Raw genomic sequence first — 24,917 nt, 5'->3', positions numbered from 1 at the left:
AAAAAAAAAAAAAAAAAAAAAGACAAAAAAAGGTAATAACAAATGCTGGCAAGGATTTGGAAAAAAAGAGAATCCTTGTACAGAGCTGGTGGGAATGTGAACTAGTACAACTACTATGGAGAACAGTTTGAAGGTTTTTCAAAAAAACTAAAAAGAGAGCTGCCATATGATCCAGCAATTCCCCTGCTAGGTATACAGCCAAAAGAAAGGAAACCAGTACGTCAAAAAGATCTCTGCACTCTCATGTTTGTTGTAGCACTGTTTACAACAGCCAAAATTTGGAAACAACGTAAGTGTGTCCATCAACAGATGAATGCATAAAGAAAACGTACATTCACACAAAGGAGTACTACTCAGCCATAAAAAAGCATGAGATCCTGTTATCTGCAATAACATGGGTGGAACTAGAAGTCATTATACTAAGTGAAATAAGCCAGGCACAGAAAGACAAACAGCACACGTTCTTACTTATTTGTGGGATCTAAAAATCAAAACAACTGAACTCACGGACATGAGTCAAAGCATGGTTACCAGAGGTTGGGACGTGTAGTCGCGGGATTGGGGAACAGGTGGGGATGGTTAACGGGTATTTAAAAAGCAGAAAGAATAAGACCTAGCATGTGACAGCACGACAGGATGATTACAGTCAGTAATAATTTAATTGTACACTTTAAAGTAACTAAGTATAGGCCGGGCACAGTGGCTAACGCCTGTAATCCCAGCATTTTGGGAGGCTGAGGCAGGTGGATCATGAGGTCAGGAGATCGAGACTATCCTGCCTAACACGGTGAAACCCTGTGTCTATTAAAAAAAAATACAAAAAACTTAGCTGGGCATGGTGGCAGGTGCCTGTAGTCCCAGCTGTTTGGGAGGCTGAGGCAGGAGAATGGCATAAACTCAGGAGGCGGAGATTGTAGTGAGCCGAGATCGCACCACTGCACTCCAGCCTGGGCGACAGAGCAAGACTCTGTCTCAAAAAAACAAAACAAAACAAGACAGAAAACTAAGTATAATTGGATCATTTGTAATACAAAGGGTAAATGCTTGAGGGGATGGACACCCCATTCTCCATGATGTAATTATTACAAATCGCATCCCTGTATCAAAACATCTCCTGTACCCCATAAATACACATACCTAGTATGTACCCACAAAAATTAAAAATAAAAAAATTAAGAAAAAAACATCGATTAAAGACTTAAACGTAAAACCTGTGACTATAAAATCCCTAGAGGAAAACCTAGGACATACCATTATGGACATAATCCTTGGTAAATATTTCATGACTAAGTCTCCAAAAGCAATTGCAACAAAAACAAAAACAAGTAAGTGGGACCTTATCAAACTAAAGAGCCTCTACACAGTAAGATAAACTGTCAACAGAGTAAACAGACAACCTACAGAATAGGGGAAAATATTTGCTATCTATGTACCTGACAAAGGTTTAATATCCAGAATCTATAAGAAACTTGAACAAATGAACAAGGAAAAAACAAACAACTCCATAAAAAAAATGGGCAAGAATATGAACAGACACTTCTCAAAAGAAGACATACACATGGTCAAGAAGTGTGTGAAAAAATGCTCAACATCTCTAATCATTAGAGAAATGCAAATCAAAACCATCCAGTCAGAATAACCATCACATAAAAATCAGAAAATAACAGACGTTTGTGAGGTTGCAGAGAAAAGGGAATGCTTACACACTGCTGGAGAGGATGTAAATGAGTTTAGCCACTGTGGAAAGTGTTTTGGAGATTTCTTAAAGACCTTAAAACAGAACTATTGGCCGGGCGTGGTGGCTCACGCCTGTAATCCCAGCACTTTGGGAGGCCGAGACAGGCGGATTACGAGGTCAGGAGATCGAGACCATCCTAACACAGTGAAACCCCGTTTCTACTAAAAATACAAAATTTAGCTGGGCGCGGTGGTGGGTGCCTGTAGTCCCAGCTACACGGGAGACTGAGGCAGGAGAATGGCGTGAACCCAGGAGGCGTAGCTTGCAGTGAGCTGAGATCCGGCCACCGCACTCCAGCCTGGGCGACAGAGCAAGACTCCGTCTCAAAAAAAAAAAAAAACACAGAACTACCATTCAACCCGGCACTCCTATTACTGGGTATATATCCAAGGAAATATAAATCAGTCTACCAAAAAGACACATGCATGTGTATATTCACTGCAGCACTATTCACAATAGCAAAGTCATGGAATTAACCTACACGCCCAGCAACAGTCAAATGGATACAGCAAATGTGGTACATATACATTAAGGGAATATTACGCAGCCATAGAGAAGAGCAAAATCACGCCCTCTGCAGCAACATGGATGTAGTCGGAGGCCATTATCCTAAGCAAATTAACACAGTGGCAGAAAACCAAATACTGCATGTTCTCACTTATTAAGTGGGAGCTAAATGATGAGTACACATAGACACAAAGAGGTAAATAAACACTGGTCATACTTGATGAAAGGTGAAAATAGGGTGAGGGTCTAAAAACTACCTATTGGTTACTATGTTCACCACCTGGGTGATAAAATCATTTGTACACCAAATCCCACTGATGACATTTGACCCATGTAACAATCCTGCACATGTAGCCTCTAAACCTAAAATAAAAGTTGAATAAGATAAACAAGAAATGGGTGAATGATGAAGGTCTGAATATGAAGGTAATAAATTCCATGCCTTAAAGTAATATGAGATCTCTTATGTTCTATGTTATCTTTTATACTCCATTATTTTTTAAATTTGAGTTATCTCTTTCGAATTTTCATTAAAATGTAAGAACTCATTTATAAACTGAGTGAAATACCTGTTCCTAAATATTTGTATTTCCTTTCACAGTTTTATTCATTCAGATACAAAAAATTAGCCGGGCGTGAGACAGAATCTTGCTCTGTCGCCCAGGCTGGAATGCAGTGGCGCAATTTCGGCTCACCGCAAGCTCCGTCTCCCGGGTTCATGCCATTCTCTTGCCTCAGCCTCCTGAGTAGCTGGGACTATAGGCGCCCGCCACCACGCCCGGCTAATTTTTTGTATTTTTAGTAAAGACAGGGTTTCACCGTGTTAGCCAGGATGGTCTCGACCTACTGACCTCATGATCTGCCCAACTTGGCCTCCCAAAGTGCTGGGATTACAGGTGTGAGCAACAGCGCCGGGCCAATTCTTTTTTTTTTTAGACAGGGTCTCACTATGTTGCCCAGGCTGAAGTGCAATGGTGCAATTACAGCTCATTGCAGCCTGGAACTCTGAGGCTCAAGTGATCCTCCCACCTGAGCCTCCCAAGTAGCTGAGACCACAGCTCCACACCGCCACGCCTGGCTGTTTTATTTTTAAGTTCAGGCAGTGCCTCGTAATGCTGCCCAGGCTGGTCTCAAACTTCTGAACTCAAGTAATCCACCCACATCAGCCTCCGAAAGTGCTGAGATTACAGTGGTGAGCCACTGTGCCTAGCCTTATTATTTCAAATAAAAATTAATATATACTTAGAAAAAGAAACCACAGGCCGGGCTCAGTGGCTCACGCCTGTAATCCCAGCACTTTGGGAGGCCGAGGCAGGAGGATCACCTGAGGTCAGGAATTCGAGACCAGTCTGGCCAATGTGGCGAAACCCCGTCTCTACTAAAAATACAAAAAAATTAGCCTGGTGTGGCGGTGCATGCCTGTAATCCCAGCTAGTCAGGAGGCTGAGGCATGAGAATTGCTTGAACCTGGGAGTCAGAGGTGGTGGTGAGCCAAGATTGTGCCATTACACTTCAGCCTGGACAACAAGAACAAAACTCCATCTCAAAAAAAAATATATATATAATATATATGTTATATACTATATATTATATAAAATATAATATATAGTATATGTTATATACTATATATTATATAAAATATAATATATATTTATAATTATATAAAATATATACTACATATAAAGAAATCACACAAATATCTTTTTGGCACAATATGGTATATTAATAGTAACATTAAGCTACTAAAAACTCAAGAGGTAAAACTATGCAGCCATAAAAAAAGAGCAAAATACTGGTTCATGATAAATAGACAGTTAATCCACAAGGAGTAAGAAAAAATAATCAGACCCGTGGTCACATCTCTGAGCAGAAGTTAGAAAAGATCAGAACACCCGAACTGCACAAGGTCTGTTTATTCACCCGGAGAGGGAGCCCATGACTTTATTGTCTTATCATTTAAACTTAGCATAATACAATTTATTCCAAGAATTATCTATGATTTTTTCAGGTCATATCACTCAATTCACTCGTTTTCAATCAAGAGAATCAAAATCTCACATTCAAATCATGGAATAAAATTCTTAAATACTTGCCCAAACTGGAATTACATCCCAGCAAGATTTTATAAAGACGAACCCCATGCTCAGTAGGTTAAATACGTTCCAAGCTTGGGGACCACTCTCAAGGTGGAGATACAGCCCAAGGTATGAGTGAAGGAACGAGTGAAGGAAGCCTGAGTGATCGGAAATTTAATTCTGGGCGCTCCACACCCCATTTTTCCCCTGCAGGTGAGGAAATGCTCTCTTCTCCAGGTCTCAATTCTCACCAGTGGCCAAACACTCTCCCAGAGTCAGGTGAAGACTCTGATCTGTGAGTCCTTTTTCTGATACCAAACGTGTGGACTTTGCTGAACACCAACCAATTCTCCAACACCTACTAAGTGTCCAGCAATTAAATTCTGACACCACTCAGAGTCAACACGTACCCCACAAGCTCACAGATCAGTGCCATAGCACTGCCCACATTGCACATGCCAGTTGCAAGTCCCAGGGGACCATCTATCCTTCTGAGCAATTGCTTATAAGTCAGAGGTTCCCATCACCCTTTCCTCAAGTTTGATAATGTGAAAAAAAAATATGTTCAGAACTCAGCAAAAGCAAGTTACTGATGTTTACCAGTTTATTATAAAAGATGTGACTCAGGAACAACTCAATGGAAGAGCTGTAGAGGACAAGGGAATGCAGCAGGTGAAGATGGGGGAGTGGGTAATCCTGTTAAATATCTGCAACTTAAAAAACAAACAACAACAAAACGTTCTTTGTGTTCTCCAGGAACAGCTTAGTGAAAACAAACACCTTCTCATTATGACTTAGATGATGCCTTAACTAATTAGCTGACTAAATTTGTCTTCAGTGGTCAGAACAAAATACTTGTTAATCAAACTTTACTTAAGTTTCCCTCCTTCCCTCAGGCCCCTGAACTCTGATACACTCTCAGCCTGAGTCAACATACAACCCTGCTTTATTCCTCTCCTGTGAACAGGCTGATAGGCTGACCTCAGGGTGAAATGTTCTCTGATTTAGAATCCATCTGGCCCTCTTCTCCCTTTTTTCTAATCTAGTTTGCTTCTTCCTAAGAAAGAAAGCCCTTTTTTGCCTAACCTTTAACATGCTTGCCACTGTTATACGTGGTGTTTTTCCTCATTGCGATACTTCAGAATAAACTCCCTTCTCATATAATTCTGAATTTACTTTATTGCAGCAGTTCCCCACCTTTCTGGTATCAGGGACCAGTTTCCTAGAAGACAGCTTTTCCATAGATGGTGCGGATAGTTTCAGGACCACACTGTTCTACCTCAGATCATCAGGCATTAGATTCTCGTAAGGAGCACACAACCCAGATCCCTCCCATGCACAGTTCACAATAGGGTTCATGCTCCTGAGACTAATGCCACCACTGATCTGACAGGAGAAGCAGCTCAGGTGGTCATGTTCGCTCACCTGCTGCTCACCTCCTGCTGCATGGCCTGGATCCTAACAGGCCACCGACTGGTACGGGTCCATGGCCCAGGGGATGGGGACTCCTGCTTTATTGAATAATGTCTAGAAAGAAAGCCAGGACAACGAAAATTACACCCTTAAAAAGGGGATCCCATCCTTTCCATCCAGGCCCAACCACATCCACCTGTGAACACCAGGTTTCCAGAACTCTGTAGCTTCTCTCAATATAAAGAGCTCCTTTCATGGCTGGAGTGAGCAGGCTGGGACAGCTGTAAAGGCAGGCTCCTAAGGAAGAACTGAGTAGGCCTTCCGTGATCTTCTTTTTGCAGGCTTCAGATTGGCCTTCGCTGGCAGTCACTGAGCTCAAGCTTCTGTTTCTCAGTCAAGGTTATTTGGTTGGTTAAATTTTTTAAAAAATAGTATTTGAAGAATCCAGAAAAATAACTCAAAGTCAGCATTCATGTTTATAGGAGGGGAGGAAATTGTGAGGCACTTACATTTAATACCTCAACTGGAAAAGCCAAAATATCTATCCCTATCATACAATAAATATGTCATTTATTTATTATTTCCATGACAACAAATCATCTCCAGGAGTTGCCAAGTCCTATCCCACAAAACTTAGCATTAAACTCCAACTTCCAGATAACAGGATACAGAACAGGGTTATCCACTGTTACAAATTCTCCACCCTGCAAAAAGCAGGGAGGTACTGATGTTTTGATAAATATTTGTAATTCACCAATTTATCTATAATGCTTGCTTGTGAAAATGTAATCATTTTTCTGCAGCCATAATGGAAAAGAGGTTTTTCATGTTTTTCCCTGGTAACATTTTGGTATGGTTTGGCTATGTCCCACTCAAATCTCATCTTGAATTGTAACTCCCACCACTCCCACACGTGGGAGGAACCTGGTGGGAGGTGGGCAGGTCTTTCCCTGCTGTTCTTGCGACAGTGAGTAAGTTTCATGAGATCTCATGGTTTTGGCCGGGCGCGGTGGCTCAAGCCTGTAATCCCAGCACTTTGGGAGGCCGAGACGGGCGGATCACGAGGTCAGGAGATCGAGACCATCCTGGCTAAAACGGTGAAACCCCGTCTCTACTAAAAAAATACAAAAAAACTAGCCGGGCGAGGTGGCGGGCGCCTGTAGTCCCAGTTACTCGGGAGGCTGAGGCAGGAGAATGGCATAAACCCGGGAGGCGGAGCTTGCAGTGAGCTGAGATCCGGCCACTGCACTCCAGCCCGGGCAGCAGAGCGAGACTCCAGTCTCAAAAAAAAAAAAAAAAAAAAAAGAGATCTCATGGTTTTAAAAACTGGAGTTTCCCTGCACAAGCTCGCTCTCTCTCTGCCTGTCGCCATCCACGTGTAAGACGTGACTTGCTCCTCCTTGCCTTCCGCATGATTGTGAGGCTTTCCAGCCACGTGGAACAATAAGTCCTTTAAATCTCTTTCTCTTATAAATTGCCCAGTCTCAGGTATGTCTTTATCAGCAGCATGAAAACAAACTTATACACATTCCCAAAGCAAAGCCCTAGAATTCCCTTTCAAATCTCCCTCAAAAAAGAACAGACTTGAGAAACTTACTACACTCACTCTTGGGAAGAAAAAAGTTAACAATAATTTTTTTTTTTTTTTTTTGAGACGGAGTCTTGCCTGTCGCCCAGGCTGGAGTGCAGTGGCCGGATCTCAGCTCACTACGAGCTCCACCTCCTGGGTTCACGCCATTCTCCTGCCTCAGCCTCCGGAGCAGCCGGGACTATAGGCGCCCGCCACCGCGCCCGGCTAGTTTTTTGTATTTTTTTTTTTTTTTTGAGACGGAGTCTTGCTCTGTCGCCCAGGCTAGAGTGCAGTGGCCGGATCTCAGCTCACCGCAACCTCTGCCTCCTGGGTTCACGCCATTCTCCTGCCTCAGCCTCCCGAGTGGCTGGGACCACAGGCGCCCACCACCTCGCCCGGCTAATTTTTTGTATTTTTAGTAGAGACGGGGTTTCACCGTGTTAGCCAGGAGGGTCTCGATCTCCTGACCTCGTGATCCGCCCGTCTCGGCCTCCCAAAGTGCTGGGATTACAGGCTTGAGCCACCGCGCCCGGCCGTTTTTTGTATTTTTTAGTAGAGACAGGGTTTCACCGTGTTAGCCAGGATGGTCTCGATCTCCTGACCTTGTGATCTGTCCATCTCCGCCTCCCAAAGTGCTGGGATTACAGGCTTGAGCCACTGCACCCCGCAACAAGAATTTTTAACAAATGGAATATGAATAGATTTTTCCCCCCCTGAAATCCATCTCTTTCTTGTCTCTTTGGAAATACTTTTTTTTAATCCTTCAAGCTCTATGAATACAACATTTTAAAGTTAACGAAAAACTGAAACTGAACTAAGTGAATAAATCTTTTCAAGGCAATAAACTCAGGGAGGGGTCTGACAGAACACAGACATCTCCGGGTCAAGTGTCAAGCCGGGACACTATCACTTCAGAGATCCTCACAGGCCCATTCTCCTCACAGAAATACTCAATGACCTCCCAGGAGAACACTGTACTGTGCCCCATTGTGTGCTTGAATTCTTTTTGTTTTTTTTTTTGAGACGGAGTCTTGCTCTGTCGCCCAGGCTGGAGTGCAGTGGCATGATCTCCGCTCACTGCAAGTTCCACCTCCTGGGTTCACGGGTTCACACCATTCTCTTGCCTCAGAGTAGCTGGGACTACAGGTGCCCACCACCATGCCCGGCTAATTTTTTGTATTTTTAGTATAGACGGGGTTTCACCGTGTTAGCCAGGATGGTCTCGATCTCCTGATCTGCCCACCTCGGCCTCCCAAAGTGTTGGCATTACAGGCGTGAGCCACCACACCTGGCCTATGTGCCTGAATTTCTAAGCCCTTTTCTGCCTAAACTTTAACGTGCTTGCAGCTCTTATACCTGGTGTTTTTCCCCTCATTGCAATACTTTAGAATAAACTCTCTTTTTCTTTTTGAGACTGAGTCTCGCTCTGTCTCAAAGGCTGGAGTGCAGTGGCACCATCTCAGCTCATTGCAACCTCCACCTCCTGGCCTCAAGCGATTCTCCTGCCTCAGCATCCCAGGTAGCTGGGATTACAGGCATGCACCACCAGACTGGGCTAATTTTTGTATTTTTAGTAGAGACAGTGTTTCGCCACACTGGCAAGGCTGGTTTCCAACTCCTGACCTCAAGTGATCCACCCCCCTTGGCCTCCCAAAATGCTGGGATTACAGGCATGGATCACGTTCAGCCAACTCCCTTCTTACATAATTCTGATGACGGTGCTTTTCTGGTTCTTGCACTACCTCACTGGGGGAGGGAGGTATTCTTTGTCCTTTGAGATAGTTTTTCTCCTTTTCCAAGTCCGAGAAAATCCAGAGGGCAGGAATCATTTCTAGCTTTTTCCCTTAATACCAGCCTCTGATTGGCTGCCCAACATGTCTCTAAGCAACGATGAAAACTGGGGTTGGAGGAAGAAAATCCTAATGCTCCAGGGACTTGTGTTTTAAACGAAGAGTATACTAGGAGACGTCTCTCAGCTCCAGGGCACCCAGATGCTGCCTGGAGAGGCTCTACTCCCATATTTTAAACTGTCCTCTGGGAGGAGATGACCCAGGAGAAGGTTTCATTAGACACTCCAAGAGATCTGGCCGCTAAACAGAGGACCAAGAAAAGATATAAGGGTGGCTGAGGACATATCACCCTCTAACGTTTCCAGAGGGGAACTTCACCCCCAAGATATTCTGGTAAGAAGTGTACACTCAAAAAAGATAAAATTAGGAGATGCACAAAGACTTTTTTTTTTTTTTAAACAATTAACTGTCAGGCGATTATTTTCTGCTTTCCACTCATGTGTAACGTTCAGAAATATTTTAAGAGTGAAAACAAATATTTTCAGAACGCCTCACTACTCTGAAAAAAAAAAAAACATTGCATCTGTATGAAATGTACAATAAAAGACAAATACTTGATAATGTTGCATTTGAATGTAGGAAAAGAATTGGAAATTTAGGATTTTACTACAAGCCCCAGAAGATTTGGGCTGTGGGAACACGGTCGTTGATGTGAGATCCTGCTTGCCATACACTTAGAAATGTGGACAGTTATGTTAAAATAATTAAACGCAGGTACTAGGGAGACTGAGGTGGGAGGATCGCTTCAGCCCGAGTCCGAGACTCCATCATACATATGCACGTACACACAGGAACTAGTAACCAACCAACCAAAACGTAACTCATGCTTGTCTTGTAAATTAATAACTTAAAGGGAAACAACACAGCCTTAACAACCACGAACCCACCAATTAACCTCTGATGACATAACCAGGCGATATCTGGCTGCATAGTCTATATGGGGTGACTACACAACTGTACACAATCATTTAATTGGGTTTGCTTCCTCGGGTTCCTTATAAAAGCCCTTCCTTCCCCAAACCACACACCACGCTGGGTGGCTTCCTAACTCACGACTCTCTCTGCTCAAATAAACTCTTAATATTTTAACGGCGCCTCAGTTTTATTTCTAACAGGAGAAAGGAGGTTTTGGAGACTTCACCGACCACAGCTCCTCCCACGCAGGTACCCCGAACCCTAAGTCGGGACTCTGCCCTGAGGACCCTCCCGTCGGCACCGCACACTCCGAGGGGGACGCGGGTCTGCGGGCGCAGAGCTGCCCAGAGAGGGTTCCAGGCCTGGCCGAAGCGGCGGGGCAGGGACAAGCCAGGCGGCCCGGGGTCTGGCTGCGGGTCCAGCCCCCCATCCTGTGCCACTAAGGCCGCGAGGCGACAGCGGAAACTCGGGTCGGCACCGCGGGGAGGTCCGGGTTGGCCACAACCGCTTCCTGCCGGTTCCCGCTTCCCCCTCGAGACACCTGGCCGGGACACTCACCATTTCCCACTCTCGGGTGTCTCGGGTCTTCCCTAAGGACCTCCCAGGACCTGCAGGTCCCAGAGCAACAGAAGCTGCCGCGGAACCACTTGGACCTCCCAGGGATAAGGGGAAGGAGCGGCGGAGACACACCGAGCTCGACAGATTCTCGCGGCCGAACACAAAAGCCCCGCCAGGTCCCGGAAGTTGCCCCCTCCTTTCGCCGTGCGCTGGAGAGAACAGTCCCCTTCCCAGCGCCCGATTGGACAGGGCTTTAGGCCCCGCCCCTTCAGTCCTGAGTGACCGGAGCTGCAATCAGACAAGACGCGGCGTGAGGCCCGTTCTTTCCGTGCAGTCCTTTTCCAAGGCATGGATTCTGCCCCGTGCTGAGACCTGGCGCCCCCTGGGGGACTTTCCCATTCAATCTTGTACACAAAGTTATGTCCATTTATGAGTAGTAGTTGTGGTATTTATTATTGGAAACACTATGATGACAATTATTCTAAAATTTCAGATTTCACAAACTTCCTGGCCTCTGATCTTTTGAGGAGGCAGCCTGAATTTTTTTTCTTGTTTCTAGTGGGATTAGAGGCAGCCTGAATTTTGGAGAACGTCCTCTCAGGTAGCAATGCCCAATAGAAATAAAATGTGAGCCACGTGTGTTCTAGTAGCAATAGAAAAGAAAAAAAACACGTGAAATTGATTACAATGATTTATTTAACCAAATATAGCAGAAAATATTGTTTCAATATATGATCGATGTTAAGCTCGCGCCTAATTGAAGAGACTACCCAAACAGGTTAAGTGTGAGCAACAAGGCTAGTTTATTCACTCGGGTGCGAGCGGGCTGAGTCCGAAAAGAGGGTCAGCAGAGGGTCGTGGGATTGGAGTTAGTTTTATAGCTGAGGGGTAAGCAATGGAAAGTTACAGTTAGGGGCCGTTTATTGCGGGCAGGGGAAGAATGTCACAAGGTACATTGTCACAAGAGGGAGGGGTCACAGTGTCACTAGGCTGATTGATCAGTTAGGATAGTACACGTCACAATGGTAGAATGCTGCGAGGTTGGCTAATCATTTAAGACAGAAACTAGCCGTTTTTCTTCCTGGGTGATCTCCTGTTGTCCCAGACTTTCTGGCTCCAGGAGACCTTCTGGGTGTATACATGTGGGTCATAGGGGTCACAATGGTTTGACCATGGCGCAGCCTGCTCAGAGGACCTTACAATCGATATAATATTATTAATGAAGTTAATTTGGGTGGGTGCTAAATCTTTCAGAATCACTCTCTGTATTAAGCTTCCAGCATGCTTCAATTCAGACTGCACATTTGGATACACGTGTCTGGTTTTACCACTTTAAGGTTGTTCAATGGGTCCAGGAATGTCTGCCTGTTCCTTTCATATAACTGTTCATTATTTATTTATTAGTATTTCTTAATTTCACTTATCTCAGGGAGAGTTGCCAAATAGTGGTTTTCTAATTATTCTCTCTACAGGTATTAGTTCTCATTCTTCTATTAAAAATTGCGTTTTCTCATGAACTCTCTCCATTACATTAAAAGCTAGTCTATTAGGAAAGGAAGAGTAAAAGCTTGATTCTCCCTTTTATCAATTGTCATAATAATGACAGTGTGGCCTCAGCAAACAAACAAAATGTGAGTGTTTTTTCTAACCTTATTTTTTGTGTATTTAATGAGATTCCATACACTGCAGTCTGTATCTATTTTTTTGAGTTCAAATTACCACCCCCCCTTTTTTTTTGAGACTGAATCTCACTCTGTTGCCCAGGCTGGAGTGCGGTGGCATGATCTCGGCTCACTGCAACCTCTGCCCCCCGGTTTCAAGCGATTTTCGTGCCTCAGCCTCCTGAGTAGCTGGGATTACAGGCACCCACCACGACGCCTGGCTAAGTTTGCGTTTTTAGTAGAGACAGGGTTTCACCACGTTGGCCAGGCTGGTCTGGAACTCCTGACCTCAAGTGATCCACCCACCTTGGCCTCCCAAAGTGCCGGGATTATAGGCATGAGCCACCGTGCCCGGCCAAATTGTCCCATCTTAAGTGAGGGACTCTATACGTTGCCTCCTTTGTCCTTGTACTGTATGTTTTGAGAGCTTTCTTATTTTCTGGAGCAGATGGAAATTGTGTGCTTCCCTTTTTCTGTTATGTAAGTTGCAAAGAGATGCCCATTTGGCATTTTCCTTGTTACTTGGCTTACGGCATTTCCTAACACGCACAATATTCTGGTTTTATGTTAAATTGATAAAGATAAAAAATCTTTATCAATTTTTTAAATTAATATTTCTTGGTTTGAGTCATCAGCCTGATTTATCCTCACAGCTTGTATAAGTATTTATCAATGTTTTCTTCTGTTTTTATGTTTTCTTTTTTGTTTTTTTGGTTTTTTTTTTTTGAGACGGAGTCTCCCTCTGTCGCCCAGACTGGAGTGCCGAGGTGCGATCTCGGCTCACTGCAAGCTCCGCCTCCCGGGTTCATGCCATTCTCCTGCCTCAGCCTCCCGAGTAGCTGGGACTACAGGCTACCGCCACCTCGCCCAGCTAATTTTTTGTATTTTTAGTAGAGACGGGGTTTCACCGTGTTAGCCAGGATGGTCTCGATCTCCTGACCTCGTGATCCGCCCGCCTCGGCCTCCCTAAGTGCTGGGATTACAGGCGTGAGCCACCGCGCCCGGCTGAGGATGATCCTTTGTTCCTACAAGAGTATGTGATTGCTTTGTCTGTTGGCTGGTAGGGAACTGAATCATGTGACACTGACTGGTAAGACTGTAATACTGTAAAATACAATATATAAACTATAATACCATAATGGCGTAATACTATCTACTACAATACCAAAGGCATCGATGAAAAGCCCAACGCTATCATACGTGATTGAGAGATTGAATGCTTCCTCCCTCAGATTAGTTACAACATATTGTCCTATCACAGTTCTCTCTCCTTCATTCAAAGTGAATGATCCAAATAACAGACAGAAGTAATAAAGAATAAAGGGCAACAGATGCAAAAAACTCACGAGATGATACTCTATGGTAAACTTTATGTATTTAGGAATTAATACCAACCCATTATTAGAAAAAGTAAACATCTCTACATCAGGAGTAGTTTTTCCTTTAATAAAAAAAGGTGAAATGTGTATAATGGACAAGGGATAATCAAAATTTGCCAAATGAGGCTAGTAAGAAAATCCCAACAATTAACAATCAGTATTCACTGGTCCATTAATCACAGGACAATATATACAAATTAAACTTAACCTGGCCGGGCACCGTGGCTCACGCCTGTAATCCCAGCACTTTGGGAGGCCGAGGTGGGCAAATCATGAGGTCACGAGTTCAAGACCAGCCTAGCTAACATGGTGAACCCCTGTCTCTACTAAAAACACAAATAATTAGCTGGACGTAGTGGCAGGTTCCTGTAGTCCCAGCTACTTGGGAGGCTGAGGCAGGAGAATCGCTTAAACCCGGGAGGCAGAAGTTGCAGTGAGCCAAGATCGCACCATGGCACTCCAGTCTGGGCAACAGAGACCCCAACTCAAAAATAATAATAATAAAATAAAAAAATTAAACTTACCTACATATTATGAAAACATCAAAGTTCAACCATGAATCCAGCACATTATCAAATGAATAGACAAAAATTCTACCAACAAACAAGAAAATATCATTACCTATGAAATTCAAGTACTACAGCTCAGAGCATTTACAGAACTCTCACCTCAAGGTTTCCCTGCAAAATAAGGTGAAAAGCATACTCAAGACTCTTTAAGAATGAGTCACTGATAAAAATATACTTGTAACTTGTGTAACATTTCATACATTTTTTTCAAGCACTGCACGATAAAATTTGCATCAGGCTTTCCAAATTAGAAAAGCTTCACTTACAGAACTCCTTGTCTGTGGGATTTTTCACACGATTTTTCAAGTAAATGTTAAAACTGAAAATATTCTCGCAGTTTCTAAACTACCAGTTTTAATCCCGTGTACATTCTTGTATTTACAAGGTCCAGCTACAGTGTGCATTTTTGTATGTCCTTGAGTGGGTATGAGAGAAATGAAACATTCCCACATTCTGGACATTCATAGGGTTTTTCTCAGGAATAAGTTGATGTCTTCAAATGGAACTAACACAACTGGAGGCCTTACCACAAATTTAAATTCAAAAGGCTTTTCCCCACTCTGAGTTCTCCCAAATTTTCAAAAACAGGAAAATCTGAAGGCTTGACCACATTTCCTACATTCTTAAGGTTTCTCTGCAGTGTGAGCTCTTTCATGTTTATGAGGGAATGGGAAAGAGTAAATGTTATACCACATTTCTTACATGCATGGGGCTTTTTTTTTTTTTTTTTAGACGGAGTCTCATCCTGTTGCCAGGTTGGAGTGCAGTGGCACAATCTCGGCTCACTGCAACCTCCGCCTCCTGGGTTCAAGTGATTCTCCTGCCTCAGCCTCCTGAGTAGCTGGGATTACAAGCATATGCTACCACACCCAGCTACTTTTTGTATTTTTAGTAGAGACGAGGTTTCACCGTGTTGGCCAGGCTGGTCTCGATGTCCTGACCTCGTGAGCCGCATGCACAGGGCATCCCCCACACCCCCCGTGGCTTTTTATGTCCTTGAAAAAGAACTAAGACAACTGAAATGTGCCACCATGCCCAGCAGTGATTTTTTTTTTGTTTTGAGACGGAGTCTCACTCTGTCACCCAGGCTGGAGTGCACTGCTGCGATCTCGGCTCACTGCAAGCTCCGCCTCCCGGGTTCACGCCATTCTCCTGCCTCAGCCTCCCGAGTAGCTGGCGTGACCCACCACGCCCGGCATTATTTTATTTGTTGTAGAGACAGGGTTTCACCATGTTGCCCAGGTTGTTTCACACTGTTTTAATCCAGGCTGGTTATGAACTCCTGGGCTCAAGCAATATACACACCTTGGCCTCTCAAAGTGCTAGGATTATGGGCTGAGCCACTACACCCAACCTCTATATCATGACTTCTTTCATGGCGAGTCAGGTGACTGGAACGAGTGTAGGCTTTACCGCATCTCTTACATTCATAGGGTTTTTCTCCAGTATGAATTCTTTCGTGGAGGTGAAGGGAACTGAGGCGACTGAAGGCTTGGTCACATTGTTTACATTCATAGGGTTTCTCTCCAGTATGAGTACTTCTATGGTTACAAAGGGAACTCAAACGACTAAAGGCTTTGCCACACTGTTTACATTCATAGGGTCTCTCTCCAGTATGAATGCTTCCATGGTAACGAAGGGAAGTGGAACAGCTGAAGGCTTTATCACATTTGGTACATTTATAGGGTCTTTCTCCAGTGTGAGTCCTTTCATGTGTCTTAAAAGAACAAGAGAATCTGAATGTTTTTCCACATTCCTTACATTCGTAGGGTTTCTCTCCAGTGTGAGTTCGTTCATGTATTAGACAAGAACCGGAAACAGTGAACGCTTTACCACATTGTTTACATTTATAGGGTTTTTCTCCTGTGTGAGTTCTCTGATGTCTTTCAACTGAATTGAGAAAATAAAAAGCTTTCCCACATATCGTACATTTATAAGCTGGACTTCCACTGTGCATTATCATGTGTCTTCTAACACCTGGAACAGAAACGAAGAATTTCCCACACTGTTCACATTTATATTGCTTCTCTCCATATGGTTTGTAGCCTGAGTGAGCTAGAACGTGCCTGTTAAGGAGGGAAAGACGTACAAAGACTTTTCCACAAATACTGCATTCACATTGTTTTAATCCAGTAGAAATGTTCTCATTCAGATCAAGATTTGGGATTTGGCTGACAACTTCTCCATACTGACTACCTTCTTTGCTTTCACACAGTCTCTGTACCATATGATTTCTGTAAAAAATGACAAGCACATTATTATTGGTTGGTTTATTAATAGCTTTCTACTTATTAATAGGTCTTGGACTTACACTGCTACCAATACCAGGGAAAATGCTTTTTTTTTTTTGCCATGACTGAATTATTTGAAAGTAAATGGGTTACTACTGAAAACACAGCTACCACCTGCATGGCTATGACCAAAATAGTAAGATTCATATACACAATTTTGTAGTACTATTTTCGAGTAAACTGTTTTCCAAACACTGACTGCTACACTGAAGTACGTCACATTTTGGGTGAAATTTTTCTAAAAAGAAATAAATTTCAAGTGACTCTTATTTGTTGTGATTGCTTGTTTTTAAGTTCATGACATGCTATGATTCCTTCAGAGGACTTTATTTCCTCTTCTCAGTGCAAATTACCTTATATCTTTCCCAGGTTTTTCGAAGTGATCCTCAATATTCTGGTCTTTCCATTTGTTTCCTAAAATGCAGACCCACAAAATTATCGTGAATTATTACGAACTATAGAAACATTACTAGATTTAATATTCATTGTACACAGTGCCCATGCCTGATTTCTTCAACAAATCATTCCCTTGACCCATTCCAAATCACAAATAGCACTGATGATAGGGAAATGCTTCTGTAATTAAGTGAAATGTGTTGTCATTCTTACCTACAGAAGCCAGGTTCCTGCAGGTTTCCTGCATCACTTCCCTGTAGAGATTCTTCTGAGAAGAATCTAGCAAAGCCCATTCCTCCTGGGTAAAGTTCACAGCCACATCCTCAAAAGCCACGGAGTCCTAGAACATTCCACACATATGGATAGAAGGATGGGTGAGACTGACAGCACTGAGAATCTATACTCAATCCATAAGCTGTTTACATGATTCTAAAATTTCCAAGCATTTATTCTATGACTTGATTGTCACAACTCTTACTCTGTTCACACATACTCCCTCCCACACAGCAGTACTAATGCTAGAATTGAACTATTCAAAAACGCAACAGCAAAGTAGAAACACCCATCTCATTAGGGAATCCAGGGAGGAAGATGTGCTGCTAGGCGTTACCTTTTAACTTCACTTTGTACATTTCTAGTATCTCTCATAATAAAGTCCTACTTGATGAGCGTGAGTTAATATTATCAGTCCTGAGACTCTTATTCTTAAAAATGCCTGCTCGCAAAGTTCAATCTTTGTTTGTATGAGTAACTTATATTTTGAAAGGGATTCCACCAACCTAAGTAATAAGAATGACTCACTGCATCTAAATGGCTTATGCAATATATTCGCCAAAACGTTTTCTGCTGAAGGTCTACTACTTTGTGTCACTGCAGTGATGCTTATGGAACCAGACACCAAAACACAGTCTGAACAGGAAGCGTTCAATGAGTTTCCCTGGAAGACAATATTTCATATGTGCTGTCACTTGTTAACTGGGGAGTTGAGCCCATTCCTTGTGATTACACCAAGAGAGAATAGGCTTATTAAATTTAATTTAGTAATAAAACCAATAATTGATATTTAACAATACTAATACAACAATTTTTAAAATTTCTATTGCACAATGTCAAGGCAGAAAGGAATAAAAGAAAATATGGCACATGTTTTTTAAAATGACATTAATGTCACCACTTCTAGATGCTATTCCTATGAAATCACATAAATTCCCAAATCAGGCTTTTTTAGGCAAGAAAAACTACTTTTTCATACCTAGTAAAAATGACAAATGCCTAATGATTTTTAGCCATCTAAAAAAAGAGTGATGGCTTGCCTAACATACTTCTAAGAATTTCAAACGAAAATACTCAGGAGAGCACAGTATTAGCAGAGAGATGAGCAAGCACAAGCAGACCAAGGGGAAGAAAAGTCTTAATGATCCAGTATTTACATGGAAAGTTGATGAATGATAGAGTAGGCACTGTAGAATAGAAAAAGAAACCACATGCACTTTAAAATATGAGGCAAACCAGGCTGGCATCTACCTGGGAAAATGCAATGCATTCTTCTCTATTCCATGAACAATAACCAGCTTATTATATATTCAAATATGAAAGATAAAACCAGAGCACTTTCAGAAGTCACAGGAAGATTTTTTTTTTACGAAGGATTAGGCAGAATTTTTTTTATGGAAGAAAAAAGTGATAAAGGAACAGACAAACTCAAACATATGAAAATTTGGGGAATAAAAAGAAAACAGAGTGGGCCGGGCGTGGTGGCTCACGCCTGTAATCCCAGCACCTTGGGAGGCTGAGGTGGGCAATCACCTGAGGTCAGGAGGTTGAGACCAGCCTGGACAATATGGCAAAAACCTGTCTTTTTTTGTTTGTTTGTTTTTTGAGATGGAGTCTCGCGTTGTCATTTGGGCTGGGGTGCAGTGGCAAGATCTTGACTCACTGCAACCTCCACCTCCTGGGTTCAAGCAATTCTCTTGCCTCAGCTTCCCGAGTAGCTGGGATGACAGGTGCCTGCCACCAAGCTCAGCTAATTTTTTTGTATTTTTAGTACAGACAGGGTTTCACCATGTTGGCCAGGCTGGTCTGGAACTCCTGACCTCATGATCCACCCACCTTGGCCTCCCAAAGTGCTGGGATTACAGGCATGAGCCACCGTGCCAGGCCTAAAACCCCATGTTTACTAAAAATACAAAAATTAGCTGGGTGTGGTGATGGGTGCCTATAATCCCAGTTACTCGGGAGGCTGACACAGGAGAATCATTTGAACCCGGGAAGTGGAGGTTGCAGTTAGCAGAGATGGCGACACTACACTCCAGCAGGGCTACAGAGCAAGACAGCGTCTCCAAAAAAACAAAAAACAACAACAAAAAAACCTTCAGATATCCACGTAAGAGGATACAGATGTGTCCACTGTAATAAATTCTTCACCATGCTACAAGAGGGGAACTGACATTTTGGTGAATCTTTGTAAATCATCAATTTATCTATCACACTTTTATTTCAGCAGTAGCATTTACAAAGCTAAGTCCTACAATTCCATTTGAAATTACCCCTAAAAAGAGCAGACCTTTAAAACTTACTACACTCACCCTGGGGAAGAAATAAGTACGAATTTTTAGCAAATAAAATAAGAACAGATCTTTAAAACTTACCACACTCACTCTGGGGAAGAAATAAATATGAATTTTTAGCAAATAAAACACATCATTTTACCTTGCCTCTTTGGAAATAGTATTTTTATCTTTCAAGTTGTACTGACAAAATGTATCTTATAGTCAATGAAAAATTGAAACTCAAATAAGCGAACAGCCTTTTCAAGGTAACAAACTCAACAAACTCGGAGGCAGTGCTGACTCCAACACAGACCTTTCTAAGTGTCACAGCAGGCCATTCTATCCCTCGGGACACCCATCCTGTTCAGTAAAGCACTCAGTGACCACCTAGGAGGCACTGGCACTGCTCTTTGTCCTTCTGTGCGCCTTAAGTGCATTTTCATATTCAGGTTCTTGCACATCCTCTCTGGGGTGGGTTTTCCTTGTCCTTCGGGACAGTTTTTCTCTCTTCACAAGTCTGAGACAATCTAGAGAACAGAAATCATTTCTGCCTTTTCCTCTCAATATCAGCATCCCATTGGCAGACCATCAATGTGTCTCTGAGGAATAAAAACTCAGGCCGGAGGAATAATTTTAATGACCTAACTTTAATGACATTACATTGTATTGCCCATTAATTTTAATGTCCTCAAATTTTAATGACCCTAAAGGGTCACCATTTTAGATGAAACTATACCAGGAGATTCCTCTAAGGCCAAGAGCATCCAGATGCTCTCCTGAGAGACTCTTCCCCCCACCTCAGGCTGTCCTTGGGGATGAGATCACCCCGGGGCTGATACTCACTAGACCCTCCAATAGACATGGCCACAGTGGGTATCCTGGGACATCCCCAGACAGTTCTAAAATGCCAGGACTAGGAAAAGACAGGAGGGTGGCTGAGGACACAACACCCTGTAAAGTTTTCATGGGGGGACCTCAACCTGAAGACATTTTGGTCATATGTACACTTAGGAAAGATGAAAAGAAGAGAGGCACAAAGATTTTTTTTACAGTAGAGTGTCAGATGATTTATTCCCCGCTTTCCTCTCATGTAAAATGTTTGGAAACAGAAAAATATTTTGGCCAAGGTGGCTCACGCCTGTAATCCCAGGGCTGTAGAAGGCCGAGGCGGGCGATCAATTAAGGTCAGGAGTTCGAAACCAACCTAGCCAACATGCCAAAACCCTGTCTCTACTAAAAATACGAAAATTAGCTGGACGTGGTGGTGGGTGCCTATTGTGGGGAAAAGAAAGAGAGGTCAGCCTGTTACTGTGTCTATATAAAAAGAAGTAGACATGGCCGGTGCGGTGGCTCAAGCCTGTAATCCCAGCACTTTGGGAGGCCGAGACGGGAGGATCACGAGGTCAGGAGATCCAGACCATCCTGGCTAACACGGTGAAACCCCGTCTCTACTAAAAAAAATACAAAAAACTAGCCAGGCGAGGTGGCGGGCGCCTGTAGTCCCAGCTACTCCGGAGGCTGAGGCAGGAGAATGGCCTAAACCCAGGAGGCGGAGCTTGCAGTGAGCTGAGATCCGGCCACTGCACTCCAGCCCCGGCGACAGAGCCAGACTCCATCTCAAAAAAAAAAAAAAAAAAGAAAGAAAGAAGTAGACATAAGAGACTCCATTTTGTCCTGTATTTGAGATGCTGTTAATCTGTGACCCTACCCCCAACCTTGTCCTTGCAAGAGACATGTGCTGTGGTGACTCAAGGTTTAATGGATTTTGGGCTGTGCAGGATGTGTCTTTGTTAAACAAGTGCCTGAAGGCAGCTTGCTGGTTAAAAATCCTGCCCTTCCCTGGGCAATGGAACATCTCGGTGTGAGACCCGATTGTATGCTCTGTTTACTGAGATAGGAGAAAACCACCTTATGGCATAAGGTGGGACTTGCTGGCACAATGCTGCTAAGAGGTTTATGGAGGTGTTTGCATATGCATATCAAGGCACAGCATTTTCCTTTGAACTTACCCAAGTCACAGAGATCTTTATCCATATGTCTTTTTTTTTTTTTTTTGTTGAGACAGAGTCTGGCTCTGTCGCCCAGGCTGGAGTGCAGTGGTCAGATCTCAGCTCACTGCAAGCTCCGCCTCCCGGGTTTATGCCATTCTCCTGCCTCAGCCTCCCGAGTAGCTGGGACTACAGGCGCCCGGCACCTCGCCCAGCTAGTTTTTTGTATTTTTTAGTAGACACGGGGTTTCACCGTGTTAGCCAGGATGGTCTCGATCTCCTGACCTCGTGATCCGCCCTCCCAAAGTGCTGGGATTACAGGCTTGAGCCACTGCACCCGGCCCCTTTATCCATATGTCTTACTGCTAATTTTCTCCCTAAAATGATCCTATTGTCCTGCCACTCCCTTATCTTTAAGATAGTAAAGATAATTATCTAAATACTAAGGGAACTCATGCCGGGGTGGGTCCTCTGTATGCTGAGCGCGGTCCCCTGGGCCCACTTTTTCTTTCTCTATACTTTGTCTCTGTGTCTCATTTCTTTTCTCAAGTCTCTCCTTCCACCTAAGGAGAAACGCCCACAGGTGTGGAGGGGCAGGCCACCCCTTCACCTATCAGCCCAGCTCAGCTACTTGGTAGGCTGAGGCAGGAGAATCGCTTGAACCCGGGAGTCAGAGGTTGCAGTGAGCTGAGACTGCACCATTGCACTCCAGCCTGGCCACAGGGCGAGACTCTGCCTCAAAAAAAAAAAAAAAAAAAAAAGGTTTGCTTCCTCATTCACCTTATCAAAGCCTCTCATTTACGCCCCTCCTGTGGACCCCAAACCACAAACCATGACTCTCTCTTCACAAGTCTGAGACAATCTAGAGAGCAGAAATCATTTCTGCCTTTTCCTCTCAGTATCAGCATCCCATTGGCAGTAGCCGGTACTGCGGCACCCGGTTTATGAATCGCCCTCTGCTCAAACACACCGTTTAACGTTTTAACAAAGCCTCAGGTTAATTTTAGGGGGAGAAAGGTGGGACTGGAAGCTCCATGAACCACAGCTCCCCCCACGCTGGAACCCCGCACACCGAGTCGGGCCCTCCCGGATCAGCCTCCCGTGGTCACCGCACTACCTGGGTTGGGGAGGCGCGGGGTTCCCGAGAGGGCTCCGGCCGGCGGAAGTGGCGCCCACAGGTACAGACAGGACGCAGGGGTCCCGCTGCCCGCGCCGCCCGGCCCTGCACAGAAGGGGACTGAGGCCCGGCTGCGCCACGGCGACTCGGTCCGCAGGTTATGCAGCCCATGGCTCGTTTCAATCGGCCCTCTTCCCGCTTCGGAAAGCCAGGCGCAGTCCGCTCACCATTCCTCGGCTTCCCGGGTGTCCTGGCGTCAGCTAGGGATGTCCCAATACCCGCAGGTCACAGGGTGGCAGAGGTCGCTGCAGAGCCACCTGGGACTCCCAGAGCCACGAAGTAGCAGCGGTGACTCACAGAAAGAGCCTATGGTGGCGAAGGCGAGACAAAGTGCCCGCCAGCCGGATCCCGGAAGCCGCCCTCTCCTTTCCGGGGGCGCGCTTGACTAAACGGTCCCCACCCCAGCGCCGCTGATTCTATGGGGCTTCAGGCCCCGCCCCCTCAGGCCCTGAGTGACAGGAGATTGCGATCTCACGTGAGGCTGGATGAGGCCAGAATGACCATTTTGGCCTAGCCCTTTGTAGGGGGTGAGTCCTTCCTGCGCTGGGATCTGACCATGCAAGGAGGACATTCGCATTTAACCTTGTATACAAGGTTATAGCTATTTGTGCATAATATATATATAAAATTGCAAGCAATATAATGACAATTCTGTAACTGCTCAGTGGGTTCACCTTGCCCGCTACCTAGACAGAGACGATGTCTCAAGAGGGGGGAATAGCAACAGAGAAAGAGTAATTCACGCAGAGTCGGCTGTGCGGGAGATCGGAACTTTTTATTTTATTTTATTTTTTGAAACAGTCTTGCTCTGTCGCCCAGGCTGGAGTGCAGCCTCGGAGTTTTATGATTATTCAAATCAGTCTCCCTGAGCAATTGGGGATAAGAGTATTTAGAAAGTTTATTTTGCCAAGGTTGGGGATGCTTGTGCATGACACAGCTTCAGGATGTCCTGAGGACAGTTGCCCAAGGTGGTCAGAGCACAGCTTGGTTTTGCTGGAGATAAATGCTTGGTGCAGCAAAGTGAAACCAGCACTCAAGCGAAAGTTTTCTCAGCAACGCAATTTACCTCTGCAGAAGCGTGCTGCTCGCATCACTCACAATCCCAGGAGCAGAGGGAACAAAGGCAAGCAGGGGTTTTTATTCCTAACGCAATCCCTGCCTCTGGCATGGGCTGGGGCCAGACCTCAAGATCTAAACTGACCCGGTTGGCTATTTGTGAATATTTTCCCAGATAAGGAAGGGGGAAGGGGGATGTGAGTTACAACGGTGGGACCTGTGGTTTTGAAGGGAGAAATGGGTGCAGAGCAGGTAACCAAGGGAACAGATGTGAGTTATTGATTAGAACTGACGGGAAGGTTGTTTACAGTAACTAAGGGCAAGGAGACATGGAGAACAGGAAAGTTGAGTTCCAGAACAAAAAACAAGAATGTTAACATGCCAAACCTTGGAAGAGAAACTGATTGTATCTGACAGTTTCATACATTTTAGGGAGACAGGAGACATCAATCAACATATGTAAGATGAACACTGGTTTGATCCGGTACAACCTGAAGCAAAAGTGGGTCAACTGAAAGCCAGGAGACGGCTTCCAGGTCACGGGTAGGTGAGGGACAAACGGTTGCATTCTTCTGAGTTTCTGATGAGCCTTTCCAAAGGAGGCAATAAGATATGCATGCTTCTCAGCGAGCAGGGGATGACTTTGAATAGGAGGAAGGTTTGCCCTAAGCAGTTCCCGTATTGACTTTTCCCTTTATCTTAGTGATTTAGGGGGCCCAAAATATTTTCCTTTCCAATTTCCCCCTTTTGTTTTAAAAATATTTTGGAGAAAGCATTTCAGAAGAAAATCGGTCTCCGGTGCCAGGTTTTGTCTGATTTCTCAAGGAGTAGCTGGGATTACAGGCGCGCGAAACCACGCCTGGCTAATTTTTTTAATTTTTTTTTTTTTTGAGACGGAGTCTTGCTCTGTCGCCCAGGCTGGAGTGCGGTGGCCGGATCTCAGCTCACTGCAAGCTCCGCCTCCCGGGTTTACGCCATTCTCCTGCCTCAGCCTCCCGAGTAGCTGGGACTACAGGCGCCCGCCTCGTCGCCCGGCTAGTTTTTTGTATTCTTTAGTAGAGACGGGGTTTCACCGTATTCGCCAGGGTGGTCTCGATCTCCTGACCTTGTGATCCGCCCGTCTCGGCCTCCCAAAGTGCTAGGATTACAGGCTTGAGCCACCGCGCCCGGCCAATTTTTTTTTTGTAGAAACGGGGGTCTCCCTCGGTTGCCCAGGCTGGTCTCT

The 24,917-nt window shown here is 44.4% G+C and overlaps 2 protein-coding genes across 4 annotated transcripts in view; both read right to left on the bottom strand.

Moving 5' to 3' along the window:
- ZNF670 (zinc finger protein 670) overlaps nucleotides 1-10,844 on the bottom strand; it is a 50,946-nt gene extending 40,102 nt beyond the window's left edge. The window contains exons 1-2 of one of the 2 annotated variants that reach the window (XM_026455125.2): nucleotides 10,627-10,843; nucleotides 5,746-5,847 (exon numbers count right to left, since the gene is read on the bottom strand). Coding sequence is in view for 1 of the 2 variants with exons in the window: in XM_023216123.2 (XP_023071891.1) it covers nucleotides 10,627-10,629 (3 nt within the window). In the remaining variant the exon portion in view is untranslated. Of the gene's footprint in view, nucleotides 1-5,745; nucleotides 5,848-10,626 lie in introns of both variants that reach the window. The other variant, XM_023216123.2, reaches the window with a different exon arrangement.
- Nucleotides 10,845-15,071: 4,227 nt separating this feature from the next.
- On the bottom strand, nucleotides 15,072-24,626 carry ZNF669 (zinc finger protein 669). Of its 2 annotated transcripts, none has more exons than XM_023216116.3 (4): nucleotides 22,577-24,626; nucleotides 17,136-17,262; nucleotides 16,880-16,940; nucleotides 15,072-16,469 (listed from the first exon to the last, which is right to left on the bottom strand). In XM_023216116.3, exons 1-4 carry the CDS (start codon nucleotides 22,745-22,747, stop codon nucleotides 15,524-15,526), a joined length of 1,305 nt encoding a protein of 434 aa, XP_023071884.1. In that variant the 5' UTR covers nucleotides 22,748-24,626; the 3' UTR covers nucleotides 15,072-15,523. The 2 variants fall into 2 exon arrangements, with proteins under 2 accessions (XP_023071884.1, XP_023071885.1); XM_023216117.3 differs by having other exon boundaries at nucleotides 22,804-24,620.
- Between the last annotated feature and the right edge of the window lie 291 nt (nucleotides 24,627-24,917).

This window comes from Piliocolobus tephrosceles, chromosome 1 (assembly GCF_002776525.5).
Source record: "Piliocolobus tephrosceles isolate RC106 chromosome 1, ASM277652v3, whole genome shotgun sequence".
Taxonomy (NCBI): domain Eukaryota; kingdom Metazoa; phylum Chordata; class Mammalia; order Primates; family Cercopithecidae; genus Piliocolobus; species Piliocolobus tephrosceles.
The sequence above is the reverse complement of the archived record's forward strand: the minus strand, read 5'-3'. Positions and strand labels throughout refer to the sequence as shown.